Genomic DNA, 18,023 nt, shown 5'->3' with positions numbered 1-18,023 from the left:
ATAACATGCTGGCTTCATTTTGTCACGATGAGGTTGTTAAATACCAAAAATACTGGTTTAGGGGTAAGTGTTTGCGTTTCAGTTTTATCAAGGGTGTCAAGGAAAGATTTCCATATATATGGTCAACTGAATCCTATGTCTTATCTATCACTCACTGAAAGAATGAAGGTTTATATGGTATTGAAGTCAGAATATGCGATCAGATCCTGCTTTCAGTGTGTGAACAGGTCGTGCAGACTTGACAGATGTGCACAATACCCTCACTGAATCTGAAACACAAGCACCAGGCTTGAGAACGAAAGTAACATGAGATGTCCTAGAGTTTTATTGTTGACAGGTTGCCATCTTATGTTCCAGCAGCAGGAACAAAGCAAAAAAGCTCACAAACCAATGGTTTACTTCCATGTCTTTTTCACTGTCTGACCTCACTTGAATATCATAAAAGTCCTCATATTAGCTCTCCCTGCTTTTTAGCCAAATGAAAACCTTAAAAATTTTGGAATTTGAAATCTGAAGGGGGCACACTTCCACAGATTATAATTTTTTTAATTTCGAAAACAAAAATGTCGTAACTGCACCTGTATCCACATACCTTATTCAAAGTATAGTTTGCAGTAGGATTAAGATTAAGATTCAAAGGATATCCAAATTGAGGTAAGTGATGACATCACAGATGCAACCACAGCAAGTTGTTGGTGCTCAGGTAAGAAGGGATGTTAGCCTCATCAGTAACATGACTGATCTATGTTAGAAGGCTTAAGCCAAGAGTAAAATTCAAAAGACAGTAAGAAATGTGACCCAAATGGAGTGACTTTGGGTCATAGGTGTGGAATTCTCCCTACAAGTGCCACAGTGCATTGGAAAGAGATGGCTGTATATGTGCAGTTTTCAGGAACACAAGGGCAAAGAAGCATCTAGAAACCCTGACTCATCAGCAATTGGCTGATTGCCAGTGGAGCATAAGCATACCACAGAGTACAAACCCAGCACTCTGTGCCCAGCAGGCCTTTGAAAGACTCTCAACCTGCTCCTCTCTCCATTGGTAGTACAAAGGACATTTGTTAAACTCCAATGCTGTAAAGCAGAGAGAAACTATTTCAAGGAGACCCACTGTCTCCTCAGAAATCCGAAATCATAAATGAGACCGTTCCCCTCTTCTGTTGTTTCAGAAAGCTAATGAGTGGAAGCCACTAGAAGGCAACGTCTGCCCAATATTATGAAGGCCTTTGTAGCTTGAGACCTTTCATTCTTTAGTTTTCACAAGACACAACTGAAAAGTTTGACAGAACTAACCATGCACAGTGGGGCAAGAATCATTTCACATGGGAATTGAAAAGGGTCTTTATGAAGTAAAAAAACCATTAGGACCTAATGCTTAATGGGAAAATACTAATAGCGTTCCCATAAGTTGGAGTTACAGACATGAGTTTAAAAAAAAAAGCCATAGGGGAAAAACTAATGATGTAATGTATGGTGATTAACATAACATAATAAAATTAAAAAAAAAAGTCATAGGGGTGCCTGGGTGGCTCAGTTGGTTAAACATCCGACTCTTGGTTTGAGCTCAGGTCACAGTCTCACGGTCGTGGGATGGAGCCCCGCCTCAGGCTCTGTGCTCAGTGCGGAGTCTGCTTCAGATTCTTTCTCCCTCTCCCTCTTCCCCTCCCCACTTGTGCTCTCTCTCTCTCTCTCTCAAATAAATAAAATCTTAAAAAAAAAAAAAGTCATGCAGGGGCAACCTAACCTACCAAGAATTCTAAATCATAAAGCTATGATAATGAAAACTGCATGGCACTGGGGCATAAACTGATGGATCAACAGAACAGACTACACATTCTAAAGGTCAGGAATAGAGCCAAACACAGGCTCTTGAGTGTATAATAATGGAAGTATTTCAAATCAGAAGGGAAAATGATGGGTTTTCTTAGTGGGACAGTTGGATAGCCATACTTAAAAAATAAAGTTGGATTACTAATTTCACACTTTCTACTGAAATAAATTTCAGATGATAAAAGATCTAGTTTTTAAAAATTAAATCATTGGATACTACAAAAAACATGAGAAAGAGGATTTTTAAATAGACAAAATTTAAAGCTATTTTAAAAAGAGATTGATAAATTCAACTAAATTAACATTTGCAAATATCCATGGCACATGCAGCATCACTCATCAGCAGAGAGATGCCAATCAAAACTATAGTGAGTTATCACTCACATCTGTTAGAACAGTTAGTATCAAAAAGATAAGAAATAACAAGTGTTAGTGAGGATGTGGAGAAAGGGGAACCCCCTTACACTTTTGGTGGGAATGCAAAATGGTGCAGCCACTGTGGAAAACAGTATGGAGTTTCCTCAAAAAATTAAAAACAGAGCAACCATACAATCTAGCAATTTCATTTCTGGATAATTTGAATAAATTGGATAATTTGATAAAATGAAATAAAATTTCATTTATCCAAAGAACAACAAAAATACTAACTTGAAAAGATATCTGAACCCCCATGTTCACTGCAGCATTATTTACAATAGCCAAGATATACACAGAAATAGCCTACGTGTCCATCAATGGATTACAGAAGATGTGAGATATATCTCTATACAGATCTAGCCCTAGATACAGATATACCTCACACTGGAATAGTACTCAGCCATAAAAGGAATGAGATCTTGCCATTTGTGACAACATGGATAGAGCTAGACGGTATAAAGTTAAGTGAAATGAGTCAAAGAGAGAAAGACAAATTCCATATGATTTCACTTATATATGGAATCTAAAAAAAATGAGCAAACAAAGCAAAACAGAAACAGACTCATAAATGCAGAGGACAATCTGACGGTTGCCAGGTTGGTTGGGGGGGCATGGGTGAGATATGGGAAGGGGATGAAAAGGTACAAACTTCTAGTTATAAAATAAATAAGCTATGAGGATACAATGTACAGTATAGGGAATGTAGCTAATAGTATGTAATAACTTTGTATGCTAACAGATGATAGCTAGATTTATTATGATCACTTCGTAAGGTATATAAATGTTGAATCACTATGTTATATACCTGAACCTAATATAATATTGTATATCAACTACCCATCAAGAAAAAATATGCATGGCAAAAAATTTTCAACACAATTTGCAACTCATGTTGTAGATGAGGGCTAATGTTCTTTAAAAAACAAAGAGCTTCTACAAATCAATAAGAAAAAAACCTACAGTCCAACAGGAAAAAAATGGATACAGGAAATGAGAAGTTCACAGAAAAGAAGTACATGATTCTGAAACATATCAAATGATGTTCAACCTAATAGTAGTAAAGCACACTGAAATTATAATAAGAATCCGTCTTCTACCTATCAAGTGTCAAAGATCAAAAGTTTTATCATACCCTGTGTAGGCAAGGAAGCACTCTTATATGCTGCTATCCTGTGTGCAAAACAACTACAGCCTCTATGGAAACAGTTTGGTAATATCTATCAAAATCCAAAATGTACATACCTTTATCCAATCTATTTCTAGGACTTTATCTTACATATATCCTGGTACACGTGTGAAATGATACACAAGGTTTTTTCTAAAGCATTGTTTGTGATAGCAAGAAAATGGAAACAGCTTAAGTACCTTTCAATTGGTCAAATAAATCAAATTATATCTTAAAACAGAATATAATGGAATTGTTTTTAAAACTGAGGCAGTTCTAAATGCATTGGTTTGGGATACTCACCAAGAAATATTTTTAAACCAGAAAAGCAAGGTGGTAGAATATCTACAGGATGCTACCATTTGTTGAAAAAAAATATAGATGTTTGTATATGCACAGACTACCTGGAAGGATAAATATGAATCGGGTAATAGTAATTGCCTCCAGGGAGAAAAACTGAGTAGGTGACAGATAAATAGAAAGGAGACTTAACTTCCACTGTATCCCTTTTGTATCTTTGAATTTGTACCATATGTACATATTACCCAAAATCAATTAAATAATTTACTTTTAGAGCTGTATTATAAGCTCAGGAGTTGGTTGAACGTGTTTGCAGAGCACACATTAATTTGAATTTTGTAAAGTAGCTTCTCTAGGAATTCGATAATTCGACAATTTGTGTGGGATGGAAGCAAGGAGTGTACGTGGGCTTCAGGTCATCTGAGGGGCTGGTAACCCTGAGGAGTGACTGCCTCTGCACCACCGTGTCTAGCACCTAGATTTAAGCATGTTTTCTCCCCAGAGGAGGGGGGGCGGTGTGTGTACAAACAATATGGAGGAATCCAGTGCCATTACTCCTGGAAGCAGCCTACGGATGGTGCTGTCACTGCAGTGCACAACAGATGGCTAAATATGAATTGTTTGTTAAAAACACAGTGGGTTCTCGCTAGCATTCCTGTTGGCCGCACCTACATTCAGCCAGTCAGTCAACACCATTCAGTGAGAACTGTGAACAGAGTACACTGCTGGGCCAGTAAAGTAGCATTTCCCAAACCTGCGTGGACACATTAGACCTTCTGAATCAGAACCTCTTAAGGGGGCCTGTGAGTCTAAGATTTTACAAGCAGCCCAGGTGATTTTTATGGTCAGTTAGGTTTGGGAAACATACTCATAAGATGGGGGGTGGGGAGAGGTGGGCAGGGGAGGAATAGGAAAAAGAAGAAAAATCCACGTGTGGCTATCCAACTGTCCCACTAAACGCAAGAACTAACTGTTGCTGTTGGAAGCCATTTTTAAAAGGCTTAACTACCTGTAAACATGGAACTTTGTGTTTTAAGATGAAACATTTTGGTTAAATCAGGATTAAGAAGAAGAAGATTCTTTACATATTGATTTTTGTTCTTAAAGCTTGGTAAATAAAAATTTTTGAACAGGACTATTTTTCTTCGGATAAATGAGGATATTACGAGATTCGGTGTTAACTAAACATCACTATTAGCTCATAATAGCATAGAAACACAAGGTTGAATGCTGCCAACCATGAGATTTAGGCTTGTCTGTAATTAGATCTCTCACAAAATCCAAGTGAGCCAAAGGATTCCAGCAGAATGATCCTGGATTTTTGTTTTCTCTGTAGTTCTCCTCCAGAGCCTGAATGATACCATATCTATTTCAGGCAGAGAATCCCAGGAGCCTAGTAACATCCATTCTGCTGGATTCTCCAAAATCTCCTTTACCACTCCAAGGCCACATATGTGGACAATTACTTGAGGTCCCCATAGAACTGCCTGCCCAGAATGGTGATTTAACTTTATGCTTTCAGATCCAGTTTAAAAATGATTACATCAGGAACGTTTTTGCATCTTTTGTAAAACTGCTCTTAAAGACAATCACTATTATCTTGTTCAATAGCCCTTATATAAAGATCTACATGAAAAATTCATCTTAGAGCTGAATGTCAAGAAATATAATTGTCTCCTAGTGAAATGTTATGCTTCCTTTTTATAAAAAGATGAGTTATGTAATCTCTTTCTTTCTCCCTCTTGCTGTCTCCCCCCTCTCTCCTGTTTTCACCTTAGCTACCAGGAAGTTCAGATTTAAATTTTCTGTTCCATTGAGCTACTGTTCTTAACCTGGCCTTTCTGATACGATCCTCTTCACCCCTGCATGATCTGGCTCTTGTTCTTACGGGAGTGTTTCTAGTGGTTCTATGATGTCTGGGTCTTTTAATGTGAACAACTTGAATACTTTTGGAAATTGACAGAACGTAAGTTAGAAGTGAAGGAATAGCCTGGGTTTTCATTGACTGAAGTTTTACTACACAACCAGGAGGTATATAGGATCCTAAATGATCACAGTTAAATCAGATTCCTTTGGGAAGAAAGATTTCATTTAGGAAAAGCTGAATGTCAAAAATACTGGGGTGGGGAGGAGTGGAAATCATCCCAGAGCTCGCTCTCCCAAGGACTCCCTGCTGAGGGATATCACCTGGGTCAGGAAAACTGGAAAACAGGAAAACATAAAAAGATTGGTTATTAGCTCTTGAATACTCATGAATTTTGGCCCATTCATGCCAGCGATCCTCCTGTCACCCCGAAAAGCAAGCAAGGGGCAGGAACTGTCTCTTCTGTCTACAGGTTGGGAAGGTCAAATCATTTGCCATTGACCATTGGTCAACCTATCCAGCTGAAAACTTAGTACAAAGTTTTTTTAAAAAGAAAGAAATGCTGGGATTCTTCATCTCCTGCTCAGGTACTAAGTTCTTTAGAAAACTCGCCCTTATTTGTCCTTAATATGCAGACAGAGCTGCAGGTGTCTCCAGCTGGAAAACCCAACTGTGACAGACATTTCTTTCCCTGCCCCACCACATGTGGCCCTGAAAGCTGGAAGCAGGAAGAATGTGATCTTACGGGCCCAGCAACCAGAGCCCAGCCCCTTGGGATGCTTCTGGGGAAGGGGACCCAGAGAAGGTCTCCACACCCCTACAGCCTCAGCCAGGGAGGGGAGCAGGAAGTTCACTACCGACTACTTTTGTGGTGTATTGAGTCTCACAGATTTGTCATTCAGTACACAGCTTCTCTCTGCACACAGCCCACACAGCTAATCCCTGTACTATATTTCTCTCAGTTTTCCCTCCTCCACCCACAGTTCTGCTGACTTCTCTCCACACAGGAGAGACAGAACAGCTGAGGAAACAGCCGAGCGGTGGAAAATTTTTGAAAGTGTTTTGAGCCCACCCAACCTGAGGAGAGCATTCAAAGAAAAACAGGAAAGGGTGAGTAGGAGCTCCCTCAGCCCCCACACACAAGCCGGGGATTGTCACTCCCGCCCACCCCCAATCCCAACAGGGGCTGACTGCTGGGACCCAGCCAAGGTGCCCACACACAAAAATATGCAAATGTGCTTTCTGTGAGGATTATGGAATGGAGGCAATTGCTTGGTTATTTCAGATACCACGTCATGGAACTTGGGGACTCAGTAGGCTCATTCCATTCAAACACTCACCATAAGAGTTCAACTAGCACCTTTGATCTTAAATCGGAATATTGAGAGGCCATCATACTGGGAGAATGAATGCAGGTCTGAAGATGACTGTGTTTCTGTTCTAGCAACCAAAATCAGATTCCCCAATCTAAAGGGTAATCAATGCCCTGAGTGTGTGTGTGTGTGTGTGTGTGTGTGTGTGTGTGTGTGTGTGTGTGTGTGTGTGTTCCTATTATTCATTCTTTTCTTCATTCTTTTAATTTCCTTTCAACTTCTCTTCCTACTCCAGACCGGAGCCTTTAAGACTGTCTGCCTTTTCAGGGTTTGAGGGTGAGAAAGAGATATGAACTCATTTAGCCCTCAGCTCTCCTCTACCAGTTAGACCAGAGATTCCAGCCAGTTAGACGATGTGAGAGTGGCAAAGCCAAAAGGAGTTTGGCTACTCCCCTCATTTGCCCCCTCATTCATTCATTAAACAGACCTTTATTGAATATCTACACAGATAAGGTCCCCATCCTCACCCAGCCAGCCTAGCCACATCAAAAAGAAGCAATCTTTGATCACCCCTTACTCCCCAGCAGTGACCTCTGGATCAATTTTTGGATCTGGTTTAGCATAAGGTTTTTGGATAGACCCCAGAACCAATAAAAGGGTTATGCAACCAATGGCTAAACAAGATTATCGGTGCTGTTCTCTATGAGTGATCCATTAACCAGTTTCCAGCCCACAGACCAGGCTGGTCCTATCTCCTACGCAAGCATCCAAGCACTAAAATTAACTCATTCACCATTCTTCCCTACTTTGTTAGCATGGTTATTTTGTTCCAATTTTGAATAAGAGATTATCCTTAAATCCAGCCTAACTTCTCTTATTGGTATCAGTATTATGTGTTCGGTGCTAGTTGATATTAACCCATTCAGGTAACACATATTTACTGAGTAGCTACAATATGCCAGATACTGTCCCAGACACTGAGGCTGCAAATTTTCATAATGATTCCTTCATAGAGCCAACAACTGAGTGGGATCAGACAACTCTTGGCTTGCTGTTCTTTCCAGGACACAGAATAACTCTAATTATGCACTGCTGTGCAAAAAATCAAAGTGAAAAATGTGGTTCTAATAGGATGGAACAGGAGGGATTATTTGCATTTGTTGACTAGAGGTGATAAAGTTTTAAGTTTCCTTGTTTATCAATTCTACTATCTGCCTAGCTGTGTGCAGTTGTTATGTTAGAGATAGAGCAACACAGATGATAGTTAAATAGTTAATAATGTTTTATAGAGTTTTTAACTATCCGACCCCATAAGGAATGCTTTCAAGTTGGTTTTAAGAACCAGATATTTGAAAGACTAAAGCACATGGCCACTCCCAAAGAGTAGAATTTTCCTTCCTTCTGGAACTCTTAAATTGGAGAACCAAAAGAGATACAAATGAGTTTTGCAGCTCTGGGCCTCTGAGATTCCAGATGAATTATTCCAGTCCCCTGATGCTAACCTGGGGTATAAGACATTGAGCCTTTTATATTGATGAAGGATGGCTCTAATGTGGTACATCAGCAATAGACCTAGCAAATGAACAGGGCAATGATTTGTGGCCAACAAATTTGTGCTTGCTTCAAGAAATTAATTTTTTTGTCAGACTCGGCAGGGCTCCAGAGGCTGGAGAGTCACCCCTGGGTTGTGGATTGGACATACCATTCCACCTCCTGGCAGTGAGGAGTCTTTTAGCACCTAACTGGAAAACAGCTCCATCTCCAACCCAGCTCCAAACTATCAACAAGACTCTGCATGTGGAATTTCCCTTCACTTTAAACTTGCTGGACTATATCCATTCACTAACAAAGGTCCTTGTATTGTTCTATAACTACTAGGAACTTCTGCTTATCCAGCCTCTCAGATGATCTCCTTTAACGGGAAAAATTAAAAATGAACCCACTGGCAAAGTCTCAAATAGAATAAACTAATGACAAGCCTTATGTTTTAATTAGCTCAACTTTTGTCTTAATAAAATTAGTGGATGGCCATTTTTTTTCTTACAAATGGAACTGTCACTGGTTTCTTTGGCTTTGATAGAAGGATTTGTTTGGAATGTATTTATCATTTTTGATACTAAATGAACATTTTGTTTTATTTTGAGGGTCCCAAGGTGATCAGGAAAAGGAAAAACACTGATCAACGAAGTTTTGAATAATGGTACTGCATTCTCTCTTTAAATCTATGATTTTCATGTGACAAAAGAAACTATGGAGACATAATAACTCCATGTTGTCAGGCTGTTGAAAGTATGCTAACTCAGTCCATGTACTAACTCAGTCTAGGTACTAACTCAAGGTTTAGGACTAACGGAGAGAATAAGACAGATCTGAGTTTGAATCCTAACTCCAAATTCTCATTCCATCATTTGATACCTTGGCCAAATTATTTAACCTCCTTGAATCTCATTTAATGGAGATCATCACCTCAGCTCCCTCCTAGGATTGCTGAGAGGGCTGAAGGAGATGTAGCCCAGCTCCTGGCATGTTGAAGACCTTCAGTGAATGACATCTGCCCATCCACCCCCCCTTTCCCTTCTCCCTGAAGCCGAATTTACGAGGTGACATCACAATCCCCTTAGGGAGATGGCTACTGGGTCTCGGGTTTTCTAGAGCTCTGCTGGTTTAAGAATCCAACTGTGCTGATATTATTTATGCAAATGCCAGCCGGGGACGATACCATAACAAGGATGAGTCATTTCAGAGTACTCCTTAACAGTCTGATTTTGCCTCAGAAAGAACTGGGTTTTCCTCACTGCTGGTGGAGAACAGTGGGAGAGATTCCCAGGGACTCGGGCACTGCTGATACAGGATTCCCATGACACCAAGGGTGTTTGTCGGGAAGGCCCAGGAGTCCCCTAACTGACATTAAACAGGACTTAGCAGCCTGGACTTGGAAATCTGACAAAATGGGGTTTGAATCCTGATTGTTACTCGCTCGCTGAGTACCCTCTCAAAATGTCTGTTTTCTCTCAGAATTCCTGTAAGAATTAAATGAGGCAATGTGCATAAAGCATTGAGGACAGTGACTGGCACATAGTAAATGCTCCATAAAAGTCAGTTATAATCTCTTCTGTCACTATCTCCCTCTCTCCCTCCTTCCCTCCTTCTTGTCTCTCCTCTTCTCCCATCCCATCTTAGTCAGAGTTTACCACTCCTCTGTTTGCTAATTACTGAAGCCTGCCACCCAGCATTTGGCACGTTAACAGAGATGTTGTTTTTTTGTACATTTACTATGTTCTCACTTTTGCTGAAATGCCTACATCCCACCCATACACTCAACATTAATTCATCCTTTGATCATTATTTTATGAAGCCTGTCTTCACATACCTGAAAGAAACTATAATTATTGCTCAGTCGAATGAAACCTCACATAACTAAATAAATAGTTGTTGATTGATCATGTAATCAAGAGCTTAAATAATACACTTTATTAAAAAGCTGTGTAATTTCACACCATTATTTCTAAGTTTTATATCCTACCAAAATAGTTTATCTCAGTAAACTTCATTTAAAAAAAAACTACAAATGTCTCTATTAAAATATGAGCATTAATAATAATGATCTGAATATGCATCATGAAATGTAAAGTTGCTCTGTTGCCATGGATTGGAGGCTAAGAAATCACCCCCTCAGTAAATAAATCATTTACCAAATGCCCCCAGGATGTACAGCCCTTTATTGATAAATTTAAAGCTTTATAAGTTTAGTGAAAGAGCTTCCCATTTCTTTTTTTCCTGCAAAATCTCTTTAGATCCTTCATGCTCTTAGAAAGGCAGGTATGTCTCTGTAATAATATATATATAATTAGTTCCTTTGTATTACCAATACATCCAGGAGACCCAGATTTACTTTATATACAAGCTCACTATTAGTTTCTGGAGTTAGGTGTATCTATTCTGATATAACTACTAAAAAGTGCTTGAAATATGCATAAATCCTGTCTAAGGACTCAAGTTAAATATACCTCAAAGAATGTTCCATCTTATTAAAATTTGCATACATTTTTCTTACAAGGGAGTCATTATTCTGCATTGTAGCATGTGTTTTATTACAAACTTGGAGTTCATTGATGAATAGTGATGGAGTTGCAAATCAAGTCAACAGCTTCATTAGCTCAGCAAGATTTTAGGAAGCTCTTCTCCCTCTGTGAGCAGAAGCTCCGAGTTAGGTTAGGACCTTCAGCTGAGTTCCAGGCACCCTGGGCTCTCCCCGCGGAGAGGTGAGGTCTCCCAAGGAGAGGCTCCTTACCTGAGGCCCTCGGCCTCTGGAGAGTGCTGTCTACAGTACTCCAGAGTATAGGTCTCAGTAGCCTCTGGGTTGGCAGGCCGCCATCGGATGGTGGCCATGTTCCAACACACCGTACAGTCCTCGGCACAGATTACAGGGCTGGAGGGGGCTGCAAGAGAGAACTAAATCAATTATAGAACATAATATCAACATCAGCCCTGCTTCCCTGGTACCCTGAGAAATGTGCTTGGACATGACTTTATTTTAATTTTTGATTAAAAAATACATTCTTGGTTGAAAGCCCAACCAAGGATCCCACCCATCCCCAGAGAGCCTCTAATATTAGCTTCCTAGAAATCCCGCCAGTTTCTTTATACATATACAAGCAAATAAAAAGGAAGATTCTTGTCTACCTCCTTTCACAAAGAAGTTAGCCATGATCTTGCCTTCAGTAGGTACTGAATAAATACTTGTTTCAGAAGGCAAGAAGAAAGGATAAAATGGTGGGGGTGAGTCATTTCTTCCTCTGAGGTAGTTACAATGATCTTCAAGGCAATGCAAACTTGGCTTATGCCGCACCTACTTCAGCTCCCTGTGGAAAGGCTCCACAGTGGGAATGCATTCCCAGTTGAATATCATTGCTGAAAACTCTTTTGGGGCTCCCAGCATCCATACGATGAAGCTTCTTACCTTGGCAAACATGGCCCCCAAACACTAGCCTTTCTTACTTCATGTCTTTCCTCTCCTTGTTTTTAAGTCAAAGAAGTAGTAACAAATTTCTTGTAGTGCCCTGCACACTCCATACTGTTTCTTACCTTGATGTCTCTGCTCATATGTTTTTTTCCAAATGGAATACACTCCTTTAACTGATCCTTTAAAGGATTCCATTCAGGCATCAATTCTAAGAAGCCATTCCAGATCCTGCCCCTGCCCCTGGCTCTCTCGGGTATCCCTGTGGAGTGTTCTCATAAAAACTTGTAAATAACTAGATCATGGCCCTTACCACAGTTTATGATCTTTTGTTTTTCATCTCTCCCACTTGACTGCAAGTTTCTTGAGAACAGGAACCTAGCTTTATTCGTCACTAAATACTCAGCACTGTACAACACCCAGCGTACAATAGGTGCTTAATAAATGCTTATTAGTTGATCTTAGTAGTGTGTGAAGAATTGAATATTGCCTCCCAACATCCCCTTAACATCTCTTTACCTGTTCTAAAAATTGCCCTTTCGCTGGGCAGGCTACATCCAGTGAAGTTCACGGCCATTACCCACACTTGATAGCATCGGTCAGGTTCCAAATCTTCAAAAATGCAGTAGCTTTCTTTCACTGTCAATCTGTATTCTTCTACCAAGTCTAGCATAAAACACAATTATAAACTCTAGGGTGTCTTCCAAAGTTAATTGAAAATTATAGCTATTGGAAGAATTGCTCTACTATTTTCAGTGGAAAATTCAAACTGATAAACTGACAGATATCATTTTGTGATAGCTCTCACTTTAGAATCCATAAGAGCAACAGCATGGTAAAAAGAGATATTTAGAGTGATGCATTATTACTGTGAATGCTTACCAGAAAATAATAGCATATTAGTAACATTCTGGGCTTCATCTGCCACAATTAAAATAACTTAACTTCAATAGCAAACACTAAAATTGCATAGTTTATGTTAGCTTAAATCTCTGTAGTACAGTCTCAAAAAATTCGTAAGAAGCAATGCTAATATTTCAGGAGAGTATGTAATAAATATGGACAACCCCATTTTTTCTAAATTTATGATGTTATAAAGTACCTTTCCAAATTAGTAAACCATTTTAGTACTCAGCATGATTTTCAAAGCTTCAAATCCTGGTTCCTTCTCATGAATTCCAGAATCCTTTCAACTAGAGAGTTCCACAATTTATAGAAATACTTAAATTACTTTGATAACTCATAAACTATTCTAAAAAGTAACTTGTTCAAACAAGACATTTCCTAAAATTTCTTATGTTATTTTACTTTCAATTTTTTAGTGGCATTCTTACTCGATACCCTTATGAACATGTGTCCCTTTGGGCCAATCTGATTATTCTTACTGAAATTTTTCTTCCTTTACAAAGAATTATTTTCTTTTTTAAATTAGCCCGTGATCATTTTAGTTCTCCTCCATTATTTCTCTTGAAAGACACATCTTCAAAACTCCTCCAGTTAAGAAGCCCAGATCATTTACTTTTAAAGGAAATTTAGGAGCTCTTCAACTCAGTTTCTTTAATTGCATCTTTCCAACCCACTGAGCTATACTTTCTGGATGGAAAGTTTGGTTTAAAGAATCTCATAAGGAGTTACACACTGAAAAACATTTCCCCCACATCGTAGAAACTGTGGCTGCAGTCTTCAGTGGAATCATGCTCTTCGGCTGAGTCCTGCTGCCCCAGCACTCCTTTCAACAATGCACACAATGTATGTTGGGGGAGACCCCACACATAGCACGGTATCCCAGTATAGATCACTGGATTAGCTAACTGGCATCAGTGGATTTCAAGGTGTCGAATGAATGAGACACAGGACACGTTAAGTGTTTAGGGGCTGGGGGTGGGGAGGAGCTGAAGCGCTTCAAAGAAAACACTCCAGCGATAAATTGCTGTTAAGAGGAGTCATGGAGAGCCACACAGTTCCATGACCTCTACAGCTAGATATTGAGGAGGAAGAAGCATGCTATAACAAAACAAACAGAAACAAGCAAACCAAAACATAAGCTGTGGAGTCTCAAAGGTTTGTGCTTGAATCCTACCCCCATGATGTATAAGTTGTGTGGCCATGGGCAAATTACTTAACCTCCCATCAGTTTCCTTATTTGCACATGGGGATAATAACACTCACCTTGTGTTGTGACAGATATATGATCACATCGCCAGGAAAATAAGCAGTCCTTAATAGACAAACTTAGCCAACTTTACACTATGCCTATGGTTGCTTTTTTTTTTTTTTACCTTTTCCTAATTTAAATAAGTATCATATGACATCTCAAAAGACTTAAATCTTGGTAACAGCGAACTATATTATAATTTGTTCCTCATGACAAATTGGGCTCCTGAGTTTTGTAATGCCATGTCCATCCTGTCACATGCTCATTGGGTTTCCAAAATATGTGGGTTTGTCTTCAACAAGCAATATAAAATGCCAGCACACCAGCTCTGATTCATCAGGAAGTACAAACTCCAAGTGTTTGGCTTCTAGGTCTCATTAGAAGTCCTACTGAACAGAGAGATATTTACAGAGGCTCAACTAAATATGTGTCATACATTCACCCTACTAATCACTTTCACTTCTATCTGCATATGAATTGGAGACACAAGGAGACTACACATACTGAGGCCCATGCCTTGAGAATTGTGAACCCTGAATTAACCTTTATGGTTTGTTTGCAGCTTTTATCAAGGTGGATCTGAGAAACCGCCAGCCATGACATCCAATACTGCATTTGCGTTAAAATTATTTTGGAGGGGGGCGCCTGGGTGGATCAGTCGGTTGGACGGCTGCCTTCGGCTCTGGTCATGATCCCAGAGTCCTGGGATCGAGGCCTGCATCCAGCTTCCTGCTCAGCGGTGAGCCTGCTTCTCCCTCTCCCTCTGCCTGCTGTTTGGCCTACTTGTGCTCTCTATCTCTCTGTCAAATAAATAAATAAAATCTTAAAAAAAAAAGTTATTTTGGAGGACACTGTCTTGTATACAGCTCATTTCTCTTCTGCAAATTGGTACGTATTATACTTTCCTTTAGACTCAAGCACTGATGGAGACTTGTTCTCCCTGAAGTGCTCCTTTCTGGAAATGAGAATATCTTAGCTGTTCCTGTTATCCTGAGAGCTCAAAGCCAAATCTGAATCTCAATTACAATATTCATGTTGACCCTTATGATATGTATGCATTTTCTTTTCCTTGATTCTGATTTCCAATTTCTGCTTATGTGTTTTATGTTTGCTTATATGGTTGTTGGTTTGTTGTTGTTTTTATATGTGCTATAAATGCTTTGTGGAATGAGTCATAATATGGATATCTTTAAATACTTCATATTAAGTTACAGAAATGTTGACATGCATCTGTATTTGTGTTAGCAATCCTACCATTTATTTCTTGGTCATCCTGTGGCTCCTCCATGCAGTAAACCTGGAATGAATCAATGACATCTTCCTTGTTCATGCTCCAATAAACTGCAATTGTGGTGCTGGTGGCAGAATTTGCCTCCTGAGGTTCTAATCTAGGAGGCTGTGGAACTGGAATAAAAGCAAGATTGATTATTGCTAATGCTTTTTACTCATTGATTCTTTTTCATTATGCTCAAGTCACTTAAGCTCGTTGAAAAAACTTCAAACAATACAGAAATACATGGAGTAAATGTGGAAGGGCTCCCTTGTTCTCAACAACACCCACTCAAGCATATTCACTGAAGGCAACCACTGTGACATTTGAGTGTATGTCCCTCCAAAATGTTTTTTATGCATTTGTATAGACGTGCCTATAGACACAGAGAAATAAACATAGATCCCAAACTGTCATCACTTGATAATAATCTTCTGTAGTCCTATATTCAGAGTAACAAACTTATATACAGGCAAGAAGATGCATCAAATGATTTGGTTTTCTTTCCAAATGAAAATGAGTTGCTTTGCTACATAACCACTGTTGTTTCCTTCTACATAAATAGGGTCTATATCCAGAACAGAGACAAATAAAACCCTTTCAGATCCATTTGCTACATCATCAAAGCTGAAAAAAGACTGGTATGAATAAAAAATATCAAAATACACTTTCTGAAATTACTATGCCACTTTCTCTTTTTAACATGACTCTACCAACACATTTTTAAAAAATTAAACAAAATATAAAAACTACATAAGAGAAAAAGTACCCTATTAACTGATGCAAAGGTAAGGTTTAGATATCTAATATAACTCTATTTTTCTGAATTTTAAATTCAGACAATATTCTCAAGTGTTTTCATAGAGATTTTTAAAGTTTATGCATATTGAACCTTAATTGTACATACAACGCCATAAATCAAGTTCTTATGCAACTCTCTTCCAAAATTATTGAGATACAAAAGGATTGAACATATTTTACAAATTAGAGGAAAAGGTTATTCCTATAGTTGAAAAGATGTCATGCTTTTAAATTTGCTTTTGTGGTTATTTTTTCCAGTCAACATTTCCTGAGAGATAAGCTTACTGAAATACTATGGGCCAAATTTTATGAGATTACTTTATGAAAAGTCAACATTGAAGGAAAAGAAAACAAAGGTTATTTCAACAAGAAGGTAAAAAAAAAAAAGAAAAAAGAAAAAATGCATCTAAAGAATGGAACAAAAAGAGGCAAATTGAAAAGATTCGATAAGGAGCTAAGGAAATACAGAGTTAATGAAAAGCAGGATAAGAGAGTGGTCAAGTTCATAGGCTTCAAAGCAGAGACACCAGTCTGAGGTTAAATGCCAGATCCCCCACTTACTAGCTGTGTTAGCTTAGCCTCAGTTTCCCCATCTTTGAAATGGGAAAACAATAATAATAATAATAATGCCGTTTCCTCCCAGGTTTGTTGTAAGCAGCATATGTACGTTAAGTGCTTAGCAGATTGTCTGACACACAAACAGTGCTAAAGTTTCAAAAGGCAAAACGGCTTTGGAAGGAGCACAGAAAATGGAGAGAAGGCAGGAAGCCCGTGAAGATGGGAGTTGAACTGGGGATCCATCATCTGGTAAATCACAGAGGGACTGCAGAGGGAAGACATGCTGAGCCGGCTGCTCAATAACCTCAGAAGCTTGCCTGTCAGAGCACCTCCCCAATGAATGATAATGGTTCAGAGACCCTCACACTGTCTTTAACTTTCCTATTTGTCTTCCCGGCAGGATATCAGTGTCACATTCTAAAGGAGTCCACCCAGATAAATGTAGTTCAGTAAATTTTCATGCTGCCCAGGTTTACTGAAGAGCCAGGCAGAATGCTTCAACTATTGTCAATCGTCTTTGAAACGGTGCCAAACTCCTTGAGGCATGAATGATGAAAATCTCCCTTTCTTTTTTCCTATGAATTTTACATTGAGCTATATCTGCTTTTAAAAATGGCAACATGTTTTCAAAAATCTCTCTCTCTCTCTTAGGTAGCTTAACAAACTTAAAAGGGGATATTTACTCCCCCAACAAATCACCAAATTTTAAGAAAGAAGTGGTTGTAGGGAATTAAGCAAAGCATGTGGGCTAGGAATGATTTTGTACCTCATGTGCTCCTTCCCTCAAAATTCCCCCCAGTTAAAACATCTCTTTTCAAAAACAGGAAACATTTTTACTTTTCAAAGTATTCTAAAATTAAAAGGAGAATAAGAATATTCCATAGATGCAATCCAACGATAATGGCTAGATTTACAGTTCCTGTGTGGCAGGATATCAGGGACTCAGATTTCATATGTTAGCAACTCTGTTTACACTTCTATAGGAATAAACTTGCAAAGGAGTAATGCCAAAAAAATACAAAATGGGATTTTAAGGCTTCTTTATGGGAGGCTAAGGAATTGGACAGAGAAATCACACCATGGATTTCCTCTACCTGATGACGTGTGCCCATAAAGAGCTGTCACACTCAGGTAAGCGTCAGATCAACTTGGACTTTAGCTCCTGTGTGGCCACATAGATTTCCACTCCATCTAGCTGTTCCCAGAAGAGCAGCATGATTCACAACAGCCAGAATGTGGAAGCAACCCAAGTAGATATCAGTGGGTGAACAGATAAACAAAATGCAGTATAGACATACAATAAGATATTATTCAGCCTTGAAAAAGGAGGGAAAAAACAGAAAAGCAAAGGAAGGACATTGTGACGCATGCCACAACATGCATGAACCTT

General features: G+C 39.0%; 1 protein-coding gene across 1 annotated transcript in view; it reads right to left on the bottom strand.

Annotated features, from left to right (window-relative positions):
- Positions 1-18,023, bottom strand: part of CMYA5 (cardiomyopathy associated 5) — an 88,373-nt gene that overhangs the window by 10,852 nt on the left and 59,498 nt on the right. The window contains exons 7-9 of the mRNA XM_027605718.2: positions 15,259-15,408; positions 12,369-12,515; positions 11,181-11,328 (exon numbers count right to left, since the gene is read on the bottom strand). Of these exons, the coding sequence (XP_027461519.2) occupies positions 11,181-11,328; positions 12,369-12,515; positions 15,259-15,408 (445 nt within the window). The remainder of the gene's footprint in view (positions 1-11,180; positions 11,329-12,368; positions 12,516-15,258; positions 15,409-18,023) is intronic.

This window comes from Zalophus californianus, chromosome 5, assembly GCF_009762305.2.
Source record: "Zalophus californianus isolate mZalCal1 chromosome 5, mZalCal1.pri.v2, whole genome shotgun sequence".
In the NCBI taxonomy this organism is placed as follows: Eukaryota; Metazoa; Chordata; class Mammalia; order Carnivora; family Otariidae; genus Zalophus; species Zalophus californianus.
The sequence above is the reverse complement of the archived record's forward strand: the minus strand, read 5'-3'. Positions and strand labels throughout refer to the sequence as shown.